At 44.5% G+C, this 15179-nt stretch overlaps 2 protein-coding genes across 7 annotated transcripts in view; one reads left to right on the plus strand and one right to left on the minus strand.

Annotated features, from left to right (window-relative positions):
* GMFB (glia maturation factor beta) overlaps window positions 1-15179 on the plus strand; it is a 510168-nt gene that overhangs the window by 403088 nt on the left and 91901 nt on the right. The window contains exon 1 of one of the 2 annotated variants that reach the window (XM_061612526.1): window positions 10303-10306. The exons of the other annotated variant lie outside the window; for it this stretch is intronic. Coding sequence (XP_061468510.1) covers window positions 10305-10306 — 2 coding nt within the window. The 5' untranslated portion in view covers window positions 10303-10304. Of the gene's footprint in view, window positions 1-10302; window positions 10307-15179 lie in introns of those variants that run through there. 2 annotated transcript variants of the gene reach the window in all.
* SAMD4A (sterile alpha motif domain containing 4A) overlaps window positions 1-15179 on the minus strand; it is a 188955-nt gene that overhangs the window by 152829 nt on the left and 20947 nt on the right. The gene's annotated exons all lie outside the window — the stretch shown is intronic.

The raw sequence follows: 15179 nt of genomic DNA on the forward strand, positions 1-15179 counted from the left end.
AGACTGGTGGTCTACCTTCCTAGACATGACACATCCTTACTTGCTGTTCTGGAGAAATAAGTGGAATTGCAATCACGTGTATCTCCAGAAACGTTAAAGGTAGAAAAGCATACAGTCGGTTTTGCGAAATATCGCAAATACAAACAAACAAAAATACAGGCATTATAGGCATATAAGTGGTTTGCATGTTTCTTTTATCAGAGGGAACACCGCAAAGCCTGTGCTGGTCGCTTCAGTGCAGACTGACACGCAGCACGTGGGGCTGTTTGCCCGCATTCCCTGCCTGAGCCAAGAGCGCCCACCCGTGGGGGGGGGGGCTGTTTGCTTCCCTCAGGGGCAGCATTCCTGCTGCCGAGCCGCATAACGGTCCGGGGCTGAACCCTGCAGTGAATGAGCCCAAGGGTTACGGGGCGATTCGCCCGGCCATTACAAGCGCTGATCCCTTGCACTGCCCACAATCCCCCTGGATGGTCAGGGACACCCCCCTGGCCGGCGCTGCTCCAGAGTGGTGAGCAACAAGGAACTCCATTATTAAGCCGCTGGGTGAGGTCATCCGGAAGTTTGGAGTCCGATACCATCAATATGCCGATGACACTCAGCTTTATTTTTCCTTTCCTCCAGATACTAGTGAAGCCGTCTTACCCCTGAACCAGTGCCTGGCCTCAGTGATGGGCTGGATGAAGTTGAATAGGCTGAAATTAAATCCGGATAAAACAGAAGTGCTCCTTGTTAGTCGTATGACTGATCTGGAAGTAGGGAATTTGCCAAGGTTGGATGGGGTAGTTCTCCCCCTGAAGTCTCAGGTTCGCAGTTTGGGTGTGCTTCTGGATTCTGCTTTGAACTTAGAAGCCCAGGTTTCGCCAGTCTCCAGGAGCGCTTTTGCCCAGTTAAGACTGGTTCGCCAACTGCGCCCGTTTCTAGAGACATCCGATTTGACGAAGGTAACACATGCCTTAGTCACATCTCGATTAGACTACTGCAATGCGCTTTATGTAGGGCTTCCGTTGAAAACAGCTCAGAAGCTTAAATTAGTGCAAAGGGCGGCAGCTAGGATGCTAACGGGAGCCGACTCACGAGCTCATACAACACCCCTTTTATAACAATTACACTGGCTGCCAGTTTGTTCCCGGGCGCAGTTTAAGATCTTGTCCTTGACCTTTAAAGCTTTACATGGGTTGGGTCCTCGCTATTTGTCTGATTGTATATCCCTTTATGAGGCTTCTCGGCCCTTAAGGTCTTCTGTTGAACCTCTTCTTGTGATTCCTCCAATTTCCCAAGCTCATTTGATGAGAACTAGAACTACGCTTCTATCTTTTCGGCGCCAGGTTAAGACCTGGCTATGCTCCCAGGCATTTTAAGCGTTTATGTTATAATTTAAATTTTTTATTTTTTATTTTTTTCTTTAGTTGCTGCTTGTGTTTATTGTTTGTTGTCTGATTTTATTGTTGATATTTTGTATTTTAACCTTTTTGTACACCGCCCAGAGAGCCACTCGCTATGGGCGGTCTATAAATGAAACAAACAAACAAATAAATAAATAAACTAAGGCTTTTTCCATAACTGCTCCCCAACTCTGGAACTCTTTACCAGCAGAAGTACGGTTGTCTCCCTCTCTTATGATATTTCGTCGTCAGGTTAAGACGTTTTTATTCCGTCAAGCATTTAATTTAAATGTTACATAGGATGTTTTTAACTTTTGATATATTTCGTTGTTGACTATGTGTATTTTAATATTGTTGTTTTTATGCTAATTTTACTGTTCTTGATTGTTTATGTTCACCGCTCTGAGTTCTTTGAAAATAGAGCGGGTTATAAATGTTTTAAATAAATAAATAAATTACAGCCACTACTACCAAACCATCAGGAAACTCAAACTTTCACGCTCGTACGTTCAAGCGCATGCGCCTTGTTGTGCTTTGTTGCAAAGGGGGAGAGGAGCATATGTCATATTTTTGCAGACCAATTGGCTGATAGGGGGGAGTGTTATGGGTGGGAAAAACCAAGAAGTACGGGTCCTCTCGCTGCGTGTGTGAGCGCAAAAAAAGCAGGTTTTTTTATTGGGAAAGAGCGAACAAACAGGCAAAGTGAGGACTGTCAGATGACGAACCAGATATGGAAAACATGGATTATCCCGCTCCGTTTGGATGAGCCCTCAGATATCCAACAGTTTAGGACACTGCGGGGGGGAGGATGGGAAATTCTCCAGAAAACCCACACCACTGCAACCCTACCTCTCACTTCCTTGCTTTCCAAGCGCAGAAAGCTCCTGGTGGAACCTTTTCTTGTTTAGGGAGGCTGCTCTCTTTCTCTCTCTCTCTCTTTACTGGTCTGTCCTCTAGGCCTACCTACTGCCAAGAGAGGAAAACAAAGGAATGCACACATTCTTTTGGAGAGGCCCAGACTGGCTGCTGGAAAAGGAATGTTCTCCTCCAACGTCTGGCCCTATTGTTCATGGACATAAATAGATCTGTTTGCGGTACATGCCAGAATCTTTTCATGTAACTGAGGGAATGTTTTCCCTATTCCCTCCCCGCCCTGCTCGCAAAGGAAAAGTTTCCCTGCTCAATATACAACCGGCTAGCGAGCTTAAAACAGCACTGCCATAGCCATTTGTCAAGGATTATCAATACCTCGGAACAGTCATTAACCCAAATGGAGACAATAGTCAAGAAATCAGAAGAAGGCTAGGACTGGGGAGGGCAGCTATGAGAGAACTAGAAAAGGTCCTCAAATGCAAAGATGTATCACTGAACACTAAAGTCAGGATCATTCAGACCATGGTATTCCCAATCTCCATGTATGGATGTGAAAGTTGGACAGTGAAAAAAGCGGATAAGAGAAAAATCAACTCATGTGAAATGTGGTGTTGGAGGAGGGCTTTATGCATACCATGGACTGCGAAAAAGACAAATAATTGGGTGTTAGAACAAATTAAACCAGCACTATCACTAGAAGCTAAAATGATGAAACTGAAGTTATCATATTTTGGACATGTCTTTGAGAGGAGGCACGAAAGATGGGGGCCATAGCTTGGTGGCAGAGCATCTGCTTTGCATGCAAAAGGTCCCATGTTCAATCCCTGGTTTCTCTAAGGAGTGCTGGGAGAGTCCCCTGTCTGAAACCCTGGAAAGCCACTGCCAGTCAGTGTAGACAATATTGAACACGATGGCCCAATGGTCTGGCTTAATATAAGGCAACTTCTGATTCTAAACGGCCCTGGGTCCAAGGCTGGTAAAAGCCTCTGAGCGCACCATACCTTTAAAGGCATGACTTACCCTAAAGAATCCTGGGAACGGTGGTTTGCTAAGGTTGCTGGGAATTGTAGCTCCCATGACTCTTTGGAGGAAGTCATGTGCTTCAAGTGTATGGTGTCATGGCTGTATCGTCAGGGTCTGGTTTGGAGGATTATGTCAGGGAGAACAGCAATCTCCACCGCCACAGACACAGAGAGCGGAATGCACCCTTTATCATGCATAAGCCTGGGGCCTTCCAGATGTTGCTGGACCTCACTGGCCCCAACCAGCATAGCCAATGGTCAGGGATTATGGGAGTTGTAGCCTAGCAACATCTGGAGGGCCAGAGGCTCCCCTTCCCTGCCATAATGCATGGCAACTATCTATATCACCAGATTCATTTGTCCAGCAGCCCACATTGCGTAATTACAGTTAAATAAATGAACAGCTTGAAAATGCAGCACAGAGTTTGTTGTTGTTATGTGCCTCCAAGTCGACTGCGACTTATGGCGACCCTATGAATCAGTGACCTCCAAGAGCATCTGTCACAAACCACCCTGTTCAGATCTTCTAAGTTCAGGTCTGTGGCTTCCTTCATGGAATCAATCCATCTCTTGTTTGGCCTTCCTCTTTTTCTACTCCCTTCTGTTTTTCCCAGCATTATTGTCTTTTCTAGTGAATCACGTCATCTCATGATGTGTCCAAAGTAGGATAACAGTTTCATCATTTTAGCTTCTAGTGATAGTTCTGGTTTAATTTGTTCTAACACCCAATCATTGGTCTTTTTTGCAGTCCATGGTATCTGCAAAGCTCTCCTCCAACACCACATTTCAAATGAGTTGGTTTTTATTTCAGCAGGAAAAAAAATGTTTCTGCATTCTGTTTAATGATTTGGAGACCCAAGAGCAGGAAAGGAGATTCTGAGCATGTGCAGAGGTAATTCTGATGGTCAATCTGGATCTGACTATAATTTAGGGAGAAGATGATGTACTACAGTCCTTTATCCTCTGCTGCCACCGACGCCCAAACACTCTTCGCTTCCAAATTGAATCTTCTAATTCAGCATCCATCCTAATTTATTTGCACAAAGTTTGCAAGGATGGATATTGAGAGTTCATTCCGATTTGTTTGCAGGGAGGTGCTATAATGTCACATCAAGCAACTGCTATCCCACACTTTATTTTTTGTTCTAAAAAAGCGTATATTCCACTTGATTGTAATAAATGGCTTACAAGTATTGCTAAGTATTACGGAGTACTACAAATGTTAAAATTATCAATAAAAACAGTTAAAACGTGATTAAAAACATTTAAGAGATAATTGCAATTAACAGTAAAGATTTCTTACAACTGTGGAATGAGTATTATGTGGCACCTGTGCCATTTTCCCGTCACTTCCCTTACTATAAAAAGTCTGGGGGTCTTTGTTTTGGTGGTAGAAAGTTGGCTACGCAAGAGCTCCACATCCACTATTACTGCACAACATGAATTTGTTGGTACATGATGGGATCCCACCCTTAAAATGGCAACAGCCTGAAAGTGCCCACTGCTTAAGATCCAGGCAGTGGCAGCTAGTGGCTCCATGTCACTGGGGAAGTGGGATCCGCTCCGGGTTTGCGTCCAAACTCTGGAGGATCTGTCCAAGGTGCTTGCTGGATTCAATGCCCTCTTTCACCGATAGAGCGCCACCACCTCCTTTCCCTGTCCTTCCAATAAAGTTTATTTCCAGGGATAACTGCGTCCCACTGGTTTTCTCTGTTCCACCAGGTTTCAGTTACGGTCACTATATCAGTGCTGTCCTCTTAGCACTCCTAGCACTTTAGTTCTCCCATCTTGGCTCAGAGGCTTCTAGCATTAGCATATAAACAGTTCTTCGTAGTGTCTCTCTTCAACTGTCTTTGGCACTTTTAAGCTTGGCCTGTGGTACTTTGGCCTCTGTGAATTGCTATCCTGCGCCCCTGCACTCACAATGCCTAGCTCTGGGCCTTTGTTGTTGTTGTTATGTGCCTTCAAGTCGATTATGACTTATGGCGACCCTATGAATCAGCGACCTCCAAGAGCATCTGTCGTGACCACCCTGTTCAGACCTTGTAAGTTCAGGTCTGTGGCTTCCTTTGGGGAATCAATCCATCTCTTGTTTGGCTTTCCTCTTTTTCTACTCCCTTCTGTTTTTCCCAGCATTGTTGTCTTTTCTACTGAATCAGGTCTCCTCATGATGTCTCCAAAGTATGATGACCTCAGTTTCATCATTTTAGCTTCTAATGATCATTCTGGTTTAATTTGTTCTAACACCCAATTATTTGTCTTTTTCTCAGACTATGGTATGCACTAAGCTCTCCTCCAACACCACATTTCAAATGAGTTGATTGTTCTTTTATCCCCTTTTTTCACTGCCCAACTTTCACATCCATACATAGAGATCGGAAATACCATGCTCTGAATGGTCCTGACTTCGGTCTCCATTTAAATTGTCGCCATTTTTCCCAGGAGGGAGATTTGTTCTGAACAGGACGCTCCTCAGCTCCTGTTGGCTTTCTCCCTCCTCAAGCAGTTTAAAAGCTGCTCTGCCACCTTATTTTGAGGGCCAGCAGTCTAGTTCCATCCTGGTTCAAGTGGAGCCTGTACCTTTTGTAAAGGCCTGGCTTGTCCCAAAATGTTCTCTAGTCCTAACAAACCCAAAGTGCTCCTCCCGACACCATAGCCTCACCCACACAGTGAGACTACAGAGCAGCGCCTGCCTAGCTGGCCCTGTGCGTGGCACCAGTAGCATTTCAGAGAAAGCCACCTTGGAAGTCCTGGCTTTCAGCATCCCACTTAGCAACCTAAATTCTGCTTCCGGGACCTCACAACTGAGTCTCCCCATGTCATTGGTGCCAACGTGCACCATAACCACTGACTCCTCCCCGGCATGCAATGCAGGCTTCCTTCTGTGCCTGTCCTACATAGAGCATCTCACTTCCTTCCCATGAGCAGCAACAGCAGATTTATGCAAACGAAGAGGGATTGTACAAGTTTGCATAATGCACGGGAGCAGCTTTTTGGGGGCGTGAATGAAACAAGTATGCCCAGTCATGATTACACTCTGGAAGACAGCTGGCTGACCATATGCTTAGAAACTGAAGCAGTAAGCCACATTTTCACAAACAGCAACAAACCTTAACACAAACCTGTGGTGGTAAAATTAAATGAGGCAGGCCAACTCTGGACAACAAGGTCAGCCAGGAAAGCAGTGGGGGGGGGAATCTCTCATTTCAATCAGTATCACAACCTTCCTCAACCTGGTGCCCTCCAAATGGTTTGGACCGCAAATCCCGCGCTGGGTAGGGTTGACGGGAGTTGTAGTCCAAACCACCTGGAGAGCGCCAGGCAGGTGAAGACCAAGTCCTAAGAAGAAAAGGAAGAACGCAAGAATTGTTCGTGAGATCTCAAGCAGTAATGGGATATGCCATTTAAAAAACAGAATGCCCAAAGACCAGGCAGCAGATTGGAAACATCTCAGTCCAGCGGCATGTGGCGCCCATTGGGACTGGTGGGGCGGAAGGCAGGGCGACCAGCAGGAGATGGAGCCAGAGCCAATGACAGGTGGCGCCCACCCTGGTGGCTGGTTGCAAGTAAGGTGGCAGGCAGGTAAGGCTGGATGAAGGCAGACTGAGTTTGGTGGGGCAGCGTCCCATTCGCCCTCACGGAACAGCCTCCACCGTGTCACTTAAGGAGCGCTCTGTTTATTTATTTATTTAAAATATTTCTATCCCGCACTTCTACCCTATAATAGGGCACTCAGGGCGGCTTACAAAAATAAAATCAAACACGTACATAATAAAATTGTAAACAGTAAAATCACAAAAACATTAAAATAAATTAAAATTCATAAAATACAATTAAAATACATAAAATACAACATACATATACATATATACATATACATATATACATATACATATATATACATATATACATATACATATATATATATATATACATACATATACATATATATATATATATATATATATATACACATATATACATATACATATATATATATATACACATATATACATATACATATATATATATATACACATATATACATATACACACACATATATATACATATATACATATACATATATACATATACATATATACATATACATATATATATACATATATATAAAAACACACACACACATATATAGGGATTGGCACTAAAAGGACTACAAAGGTAAAATTTAACGTAGAAGGCATGAAATCAGTCTATAGGAGCATATTTGCCTCCGCTATGTTCCGCTTGCATATTTGGTAAAGCAAATGCAAGGAATGATACCTGTAGTTTTCAAGTGTGCTCTCAGCCAAGGGAACTGCAGCTTTGCCCCTAGAACCTAGCACCATGGGCAACAATGAAACAAGGTGGCTTTTTCAATCACAAGGGCTGCTGCAGTGTATTTTTTGTTTGTTTGGTTCTTTCAGAAGTTTATAAATACTCTTTCAGCAGCTGGGAGCCTATTGAGAAAAAGGGGAAATGTCATGCAGCTTAAACAGCGTTTAATTTCTGCATGGTGAGACTCTGGGTTTGTCAAGTACTGCAGCACAGAAGCAAAATTAAAGGATAACTTGTGGGATGCTGTTTTTTTAAAAAATTAAAGAGGCTAATGCAGTAAAACAGATGCACAGCCCTTGCAAATCACTGCCAGGGCCCCTACACCATCAGTTTTAAAATTATGTATATTAGAAGTTCATTCATGTCCAATTTACACAATCTTTCATTGCCTGCTGGGCTTAATGTGCTCTCCTGCGGGGGAAAGGAATAGCAGTGACACACACTATCAGTGCTGCTTGCCTCTCAGAAAACCTCATCTGTGCACCAAAGGAGTGGAAGATCTGGTTTTATCTAGCAGATCGATCCCTTTAAATCCTCCATGCTGAGTACAGATTTTAATCCTTGCACACAGCATTCATGTAAAAAAAAAAATCAATTTCTGACAACCCAACTCTATGTTTGTTGTTATTGTTGTGAGCCTTCACGTTGATTACGACTTATGGCGACCCTATGAATCAGTGACCTCCAAGAGCATCTGTCATGGACCACCCTGTTCAGATCTTCTAAGTTCAGGTCTGTGGCTTCCTTTATGGACTCAATCCATCTCTTGTTTGGCCTTCCTCTTTTTCTACTCCCTTCTGTTTTTCCCAGCATGATTGTCTTTTCTAGTGAATCATGTCTTCTCATTATGTGTCCAAAGTATGATAACCTCAGTTTCATCATTTTAGCTTCTAGTGACAGTTCTGGTTTAATTTGTTCTAACACCCAGTTATTTGTCTTTTTTGCAGTCCATGGTATGCGCAAAGCTCTCCTCCAACACCACATTTCAAATGAGTTGATTTTTCTCTTACCCACCTTTTTCACTGTCCAACTTTCACATCCATACATAGAGATCGGGAATACCATGGTCTGAATGATCCTGACTTTCGTGTTCAGTGATACATCTTTGCATTTGAGGACCTTTTCTACTTCTCTCATAGCTGCCCTCCCCAGTCCTAGCCTTCTTCTGATTTCTTGACTATTGTCTCCAGTTTGGTTAACTCTATGCTAGATGTGCTAGATTTCCACGCAATTTAGATTTAGTACCAAATTTTTCATTAATTGACTTATTCTCTATCATTTCAGATCCGATTTTTATGTAGCAATTTTCCACTGCTATTTTGAAAATGGGTATTTTTTAAAAAAAATCTCTAAAATATAAATAAGAATAATGTTATCAATATTTCCTTTCAAAATATCAATATTAATATCAGTAATTTCTGAAGGGGAAAAATGGATCAGTAAAAAATGGGCTCAAATCAATACCAGCTTGTTAGGCTAATGAAGCGCTTTCAGGTTGGCACCGGATCCCAGCCTATGCACATCTACTCTGGAGCAATTCCCACTGAGCTGAAAGCGACTTGAATAGAAGAGTAGCAGTATTAGGGCTCTTCCAGGCATCCTTTTTGTTGTGCATTCATGATTATTTTTGGTTATGATGGTATCGGGTTGGTTATATGCAATCCTACTTTCAATACTCTTGGCGCCTGCCTCTCACATCGGAACAATTTCCCAAGTTCCCTGGAAAGAGGGACTGACTGCTAAACCACTCTGGGAACTATAGATCTTATTTATTTATTTATTTGCCACTTTGGGGCCACAAAGCCCCCAAGTGGTGAACAACATCAATACATATTACAAAAGAAATGAAGAGAAATGCAATACATACTGTAGAATTTTGATAGGATTATTATTATTATTATTATTATTATTTAAATTTATATCCCACCCTTCCTTCCAAAGGGAGCCCATGGCAGCAAACAGATAATAAAGCACATTTAAAAACAATTCCAGTACAGATGCAAACTAGGATAAAGTGTCTACTTACAAGGCTTTTTGGAAGAGGAAAGTCTTCAGTAGGCACCAAAAAGACAACAGAGATGGCGCCTGTCCAATATTTGAAATGGAAATGGACTGCCCCCCAATAGAGACAGCATGGTCTTCAATATGCCTGCACGCACAGACCACCTACCTCTTGTGTTGTGTGAACGATGCACACGCATAGCGTGCATGCCTACCATCAACGAAGATGGCGGCAGGGGTGCCTTAGAGAAGCCCCCGCTGCCATCGTGGGTGATGGCAGGCATGCACACATGGAATTCACGCAGATGTAGATGAGGCATGCTTACTGAAGCCCGTGCTGTCGGTATTGGGGGGTGCTTGGGAGCTCCCTTGGGAGGGGGATGAGTCGCAGGACCCAATGCTGTCATGGATCGTGGAACGGGAGTGCCACCCTCCCACCCTAAGGAGGGGCCCTTCAGGGCCCCCTCCGGGCCACAGGGACCCTTCACTGGGTCCCAACCTGGCTGTCCTCTGGCGCCGGCCCTGAACAGGGCATTGAACATGCATGAAATTAAATTAAATTAAATTAAATTAAATAAATAAATAAATAAACCAGGCCAGTGTAACTATGGTTATAGTCAAGGTTAGCCCCAGTGCTGGCTTAACCATGGTTAAGCCAGGGGAGAAGAAGAGGAGCGAAATTAGAGCAAGATGAAAGCTTCTGAGATATGATGCTTCCATTAATGAGAGGTTCCCCCGTCCCGCAACTCCTCTACATTTATGAGGAAGATTTCACACACCCCTTTCCCACTCTCCACTTGTGTTGGATGCAGCACAGCAAAGGTTAACCCAATTTTCAAACCAAGCACACAGCAGAGTGGAACAATAGCCCCTCTGTGATAAAATCCCACAGAGAATGCGGGATCCTTCAGCTGCTGTGCCCCATCCTCCTGGGAAATCTCTCCATATTTCTGTCGTACCTCCTCCTCCCTTCGTGCCCCTCACTCCTTAAGGAAACTGAGGAGAACCCGGTGGAGGGGAGGCGGTGGAGGGAAGAAAGCTGCCTGTCGAACTACAAGACCAGGCTTTGTGCTTTAGAGCCCCCACCACAAAACACTGCATTAGCACATTTGCTTTGCAGGAAAACAGCAGGCCTGTCTCTCTACCGTACGCCACCTGTTACTGGAGCACAGAGCGGACTCTGAGGAGCTCCTGCGCAGAGCAGCCCTTTTGGAGGGCCCGTTGGATCTACAACTGGCAACCTAAGTTAGTCCAGCTAGCTGAGGAATGGACACTTCACAATCCTCATGTGTAATGAGGAGACAACTTCTTGAAACAAAAGCAGCCTTTGAAAATGCAACAGCCGCATTATGTTGTACCTGGTACCAGAGGGACTTGCTTTGTTTTGGGCAGGGGAAAAGGGAGGGTTGTACCCCCCCCCCACACACACACGGCTGTGGTTTAAAACCACACAATTATTTCTCACAAGCACTTTTAGTTCTGGTTATGAGGTCTTTAAAGAAGAGAAAACGCAGCATACCATTACATATTCTCTCCAAGGAAATCTGCTAACTCCGGTTCAACTTCCTTTGGAGAAAGCACTGCATGCCTGAGGTATCTCTTTGGAATATTTGCTCTGTTTTCAAACATATGAGCAGAATGTAAGTGGAAGCGAAGAACTGGCATTCCTGCATTACAGCAGATCTTCTGCCCTGAATCGCATCCCCTGAATGTTACTCTGTCTGCACCCCTCCAAAGATGCCTTCAGCCAACATGCAGCTCTCTTTCATAGTATCACAGAATCATAGAGTTGGAAGGGGCCCATAAGGCCATCGAGTCCAACCCCCTGCTCAATGCAGGAATCCAAATCAAAGCATACAGTACTCCAAATTAAAGCATATTCAGGCTTGGCCAGATTATTGTATAATCTTAGAAGGTCTTACAGCCATAAAAGGGGGTGTGGTGGTGAGTTACGAAGGGCCCTTGCACTTCTGAAGCATACCCGACAGGTGGCTGTCCAGCTGCCTCTTGAAGGCCTCCAGTGTTGGAGAGCCCACCATCTCCCTAGGTTACCTATTCCCAAAATCCTGCAAATTGCTTCCTCTTCTTATATATACAGAGTTTACCTCCACCCCCTCCCCAAATTTGGATGGATCTCATTCAAGCACAAGGAGTGGTGATGGTTTCTAACGGACCCCTTCCCCGTGATCCAACACCACATAAGGGGCCGCTGGACAATATGCAATGCTGCCTTATACCAAGTCAGACTGCTGCTTCACCAAGCTCAGGAATGTCAACTCTGACTGACAGTGGCTCTCCAGGGTTTCAAGAAGGGGACAATCCCAGCCCTAGCTGGAAGTTGAACTGGGACCTTCTGAATGCAAAGGATGTGCTCTAGCCCTTAAGGTGCCACAAGATTCAGTCTTTGCTACAATGGGTGGACACAACTACTTCCACAACGGCAAACACAAACCCAGCACAGAACGTCAAAGGACGGCAAAGAGATTGCACACGCTGCTCTAATCAAACGTCGCCTGGAGGGGCGCTGCTAGGAACAGAAGAAGCAACCTCATGCCGAGTCACACCGTTGGCCCCTCTAGCTCAGTAAAGTGTACAACATGAGACCAGCTCCCTGCTGAAGCTAAGCAGGGTCCGGTCTGGTCAGTGCCTGGATGGGAGACTGCTTGGGAACCATATGTAAGCCGCCTTGGGTTTCATGAAAAAGAAAGACGGGGTATAAATGAAATGAAATAAATAAAATAAATAAATTTCAGAGAGAGGAACTTCCCAGCCCTGCCTGGAGATGCCAGGAATCAAGCCTGGGACCGCTACGCAATGGCCCTTCCCTCAGCCACAGTCAGACTCCAGTCATGGCTCAGAAGGGGCTGAATAATTTTAACATTTGTAGTACTCCGTAATACTGAGTAATACTTGTAAGCCATTTATTACAATCAAGTGGAATATACGCTTTTTTAGAACAAAAAATAAAGTGTGGGATAGCAGTTGCTTGATGTGACATTGTAGCACCTCCCTGCAAACAAATCGGAATGAACTCTCAATATCCATCCTTGCAAACTTTGTGCAAATAAATTAGGATGGATGCTGAATTAGAAGATTCAATTTGGAAGCGAAGAGTGTTTGGGCGTCGGTGGCAGCAGAGGATAAAGGACTGCAGTACATCATCTTCTCCCTAAATTATAGACAAATCCAGATTGACCATCAGAATTCATTAAATCTGAATGAAGCTGCTTTATAGGGAGTCGGACCATAGGTCCATCTAGCTCAGTGCTGTCTACTCTGACTGGCAGCAGCTCCTCCAGGATTCCAGACAGGAGTCTTTCCCAGCCCTACTGGGAGGTGCTGGACACAACTGAACCTGGGACCTTCTACATGCAAAGCAGATGTTCTACCACTGAGCTATGGCCCTTCTGACTAGTCTCTCCCCTGCCCCATGCTGCACCCGGCACCTGTGAGAATGAGTCCTAAGAGCCCCTCCATGCAAAGAGGGATCCTGATTGGCCTAGGATCCTTGTCTATGTGTAAGACGGCATGCTGAACACACAGTCACTGGGGGGGGGAGCAAGCATGGGCAGAAGAGCATGGCCACTCTGCTAGAAAAATGGAAATGGACTGCCTTCAAGTTAATCCCGACTTATGGCAATCCTGTGAATAGAGCTTTCATGGCAAGTGGTATTCTGAGGTGGTTTACCATTGCCTTCTTCTGAGGCTGAGAGGCAGTGACTGGCCCAAGGTCACCCAGTGAGCTTCATGGCTGTGTGGGGATTTGAACCTGGTCTCCCAGGTCTTAGTCCAGCACTTTAACCACTATGTCACACTAGCTCTGCTTACACACACACAAACTACAGGAGGAATATTCAGGTGGACAACCCTATAGAGATATGCCCAAATGTCTGGCCACTTCCTCTTCCCCCTTTTCTCCTTGTCCCTTTTTCCTTTTGTGTTGTGTCTTTTAGACTAGAAGCCTGCTTTATCACTGTTCTTTCACCTTAGGCCCCAGATATTGTTGGACTACAACTCCCATCATCCTTGGCCATTGGCTAAACTGGATGGAGTTGATGGGAGTTGTAGTCTGACATCAACTGGGGACCCAAGGTTGAAGAACATGTAACTGATTGTACATAAGCCACTCTGGGGCCCTTTGTGGCTGATGACCAGGTTCCAAACACTGGCTGCTTTCACACTGCACTTTATTCCATTATTCTGACAATTTCTTACCTGTTGGAGGGGAGCTTTGCTCATACCATGGAACGTGAAAAAAACAAATAATTGGGTGTTAGAACAAATTAAACTAGAACTATCATTAGAAGCCAAAATGGTGAAACTGAGGTTATCATACTTTGGACATATCATGAGAAGACAGGATTCAGTAGAAAAGACAATAATGCTTGGAAAAACAGAAGGGAGTAGAAAAAGAGGAAAACCAAACAAGAGATGGATTGATTCCATAAAGGAAGCCACAGACCTGAACTTAGAAGATCTGAACAGGGTGGTTCATGACAGATGCTCTTGAAGGTCACTGATTCATAGGGTCGCCATAAGTCGTAATTACTTGAAGGCACATCAACAATTTGAACATCATATTTGACCTTTCACACAACGTAAAAGCTAGTTCCAGAAATCTACTGGAACCTAGTGGAAATGTAGCACTAATTTTTGTGATAAATAACATCAGAAATAATCCATTTGCAAGCCTGAGAACCTGGAAGATCACAGGAGATTTGTGCTGGCTGCAGCCACTCACATGACAGGCATCCCAGCATGTAATGCATTCCTACCTTTTAGGTGCACACCAATTATTTTTGCCTGGTGAAAATCGTACCAGTATTCCAGCGGAGGCACCGGTAGCAGCATTGCCTTCCTCCTTTTCCCACCCCACCCCGTGTCCAGACACCAACTTGCACAATGAATTATGGGGGAACTACAGTGCGCATGTGTATAACAGGTGAGGGACAAAAACAAGGTGCTGTTTGTTGCAGAAGTGAAAAAGACAGTTGCATGAAATGCCGAAAAAGCCTTAACGCAACAGGTACTGCAGTGTGAAAGGAATTCTAGAAATCAGGACAGAAGCACTACCATTATAATCCGTTAAACTAACACAATAAGCCCCCTGCCTGAATGCGCCACTCTAAACAAACAGCTCGCATCAGCCAACCATTCAGGGCTATTAAGTAGCATTCGGCCTAATCAAGGAATGCCATAACATTATGTTCTTGAAAAGTACTCTGTTTTGGACTTCCCTTTTTTATATATACACTATATACACAATTTAATCTTGATTACATCTAAGCACAGGCTTCTGAAACTTTGCTTTGAATTGTGTCCCTGACTCAGTTGTAGGGTACCTTCTCTACGCACAGAAGTCCCCCGGATTCAATCCCTGGCATCAACAGTTAGAAAAAGGAGCAGGCAATAGGCGAAGACAACTTTTCTCTGGAGATTCTGGAAAGCCTTTGCCAGTCAACAGACCGAACTGGGCTACTGATGGGCCCAGGGTCTGACATGGAATAAGCCAGCTCCCAATGTTGCTGGCCCTCCAAACTTTGCTCGATTTGGGATTTGGCAACG

The sequence above is a fragment of the Rhineura floridana genome, chromosome 2 (assembly GCF_030035675.1).
Source record: "Rhineura floridana isolate rRhiFlo1 chromosome 2, rRhiFlo1.hap2, whole genome shotgun sequence".
NCBI classification, from domain to species: domain Eukaryota; kingdom Metazoa; phylum Chordata; class Lepidosauria; order Squamata; family Rhineuridae; genus Rhineura; species Rhineura floridana.